Source organism: Chelonia mydas, chromosome 1 (genome assembly GCF_015237465.2).
Source record: "Chelonia mydas isolate rCheMyd1 chromosome 1, rCheMyd1.pri.v2, whole genome shotgun sequence".
Lineage (NCBI taxonomy): Eukaryota > Metazoa > Chordata > Testudines > Cheloniidae > Chelonia > Chelonia mydas.
Genome location: NC_057849.1, coordinates 1,429,128 through 1,431,262, shown reverse-complemented (window position 1 = coordinate 1,431,262; position 2,135 = coordinate 1,429,128). Strand labels below are relative to the sequence as shown.

Genomic DNA, 2,135 nt, shown 5'->3' with positions numbered 1-2,135 from the left:
CTTGATTCAAATACTAACTAGCACATTAGGCTTAGATTTAAATCACTATGTGTTGTGTGAAGTGCAAAGGGGGAAAATATCAGCTGATAAACAAGAGTTGGTGCCTGTCCACTTTCCTTTGTGGAAGTGGTGGACTGGGTAATAAATTCATACTGGTCGCGTTTTGACCAGGGCAGGATGGTAGAGCTCTGGGGCCTTAGACTGGGAGCTGGGAATATTTTGGCTGTAGCCTCTCTATTGTGAGTTCATGAGTGGCTGGCCAGAGCATTCATGAACATAGCTGGGTGTGGTCCCTGCCTGTAGATGTCAGTGTGAGTGTAAGCTTGGAGGGTTTTGCAGCTTGTCGCAACACCATAGTGCAAGAGGGAACCCAGATTGGTGGGACAGAGGGCTCAGCTGTACCTCAGTTCCAGGTGGCACCCCAGGGGAGACCCATCACTTAGATGATGCAGAGAGTGATGGGGGGGAGGAGAGGTGAGAGCAACAGGGATGGGGTCTTGGGGGAAAGAGGCACAGAAGTGGGTGGGGCCTTGAGGGAAGAGGTGGGGCAGGGGGCAGGGCTCCATGGGTCCAGTTACAATTACAATTAGAAAGGTGGCAACCCTAGGAGTTAATGAGCTGTACACAGACCAATTCCCCAGTTTGTCAGGCTGACACAGCACAATAAGTCTAGGAAAGGATTGAATGTCTCTTAGACTGTCCAGTCAGTGATTCAGGGAAGAGGGCCTAGAACATGTCATCAGCCAGGTCTTCACGGAGCTCAGTCTGAGAGCCAGAGCACCAGGAGAAAACTTCAGGTCCCTTTATGAGTAAAGAGCAGGAGCAGCCTGCCCCAGATCTGTTTGGTCCTTACCCCGTAGATGATGGGGTTTAGCATGGGGGGCACCAGGAGGTACACATTGGCAATGAGAACACGGAAATGCAGGGCCACATTCTGGCCAAACCGGTATGTGAGGGAGGAGAAAAGACCAGGGATGTAAAAGGCTAAGATGGCACAGAGGTGGGAGACACAGGTCCCAAATGTCTTGAGCCGGGCATCCTTTGTGGGGAGACTGAAGATGGCCCTGAGTATGTGAATATAAGACATGGCAATAAAAAACATATCCAGACCATTCCCACAGAACAGCACAAACAGGCCATAATAACTATTGACACGGATGTCGGCGCAGGCCAGTGTCACCACATAGATGTGCTCGCAGTGCGTGTGGGGGATAAAGTTGGTTCTGCAGTATGGCCACCGCCTCACCAGGAAGGGAAAGGGCAGTACGAGCATACCGCCGCGCAGCACCACGGCCATTCCAATCTTGGCAACCAAAGGGTTTGTCAGGATGGTGGAATGTCTCAGGGGATCACAGATGGCCACATAGCGATCCAAGGCCATGGCCACGAAGATCCCAGACTCCATCACTGTGAAGCAGTGAATGAAGTACATCTGAGTGAGGCAAGCACTGAAATTGATCTCCCTGGAATTGAACCAGAAGATACTCAGCATTTTGGGCAGGGCGCACATGGACAGAACCAGGTCGGTGACAGCCAGCATGCAGAGGAAATAGTACATGGGAACATGGAGACTAGCCTCCATCTTCACAATAAACAGGATGGTGAAGTTTCCCAAGATGGCTATGGCGTACATGGTGCAGAAGGGGATGGAGAGCCAGACATGGGCCGCCTCCAGGCCAGGAATGCCCAGCAGGATGAAGGTGGAGGGGTTGGTGAATTCGGTTGTGTTGGAATCTGACATGGAGCAAGGAAGACCGTGTCCAAATCTGAAGCAGAATGATGTCTTCTGCATATACTGTACTCTCCCGTGACTTCCTGTATGTGCCCAGGATCTAGGGTGACAGTCGCAGTACAAATGCCTGGTGGAGAGACAACGTTAATATGAGACACTACATGCACTACTGGGGGCTGTTCTCATGGGCGAAGCAGATTTGTCACTCTTCACGCACTGAAAAATGACACTTTCTTTATTCAGATAAATGAATTATGAACAACTGACCCTACTAATGCCAATTCCATATTGGATGGTGCTCCATGCGTCAATAATTCCTAAACGCTGTTGTGTGGGAAACGTTAATAGGCTCCAACAGGAAACGCAAGAGTGGATACTGCTGATCTCGGTTCAGTGGCAAAGT

At 50.4% G+C, this 2,135-nt stretch overlaps 1 protein-coding gene across 1 annotated transcript; it reads right to left on the bottom strand.

Moving 5' to 3' along the window:
• Positions 1-793: 793 nt before the first annotated feature.
• LOC102930242 (olfactory receptor 52E2) lies at positions 794-1,747 on the bottom strand. Its single transcript, XM_007070773.3, has one exon. The coding sequence runs from the start codon at positions 1,739-1,741 to the stop codon at positions 794-796; it is 948 nt and encodes a 315-aa protein (XP_007070835.2). The 5' UTR covers positions 1,742-1,747.
• Positions 1,748-2,135: the final 388 nt, after the last annotated feature.

Bases quoted from the DNA above. Each gene is read 5' to 3' on its own strand.
- LOC102930242 (XM_007070773.3), bottom strand. From the start codon at position 1,741: ATGTCAGATTCCAACACAACCGAATTCACCAACCCCTCCACCTTCATC.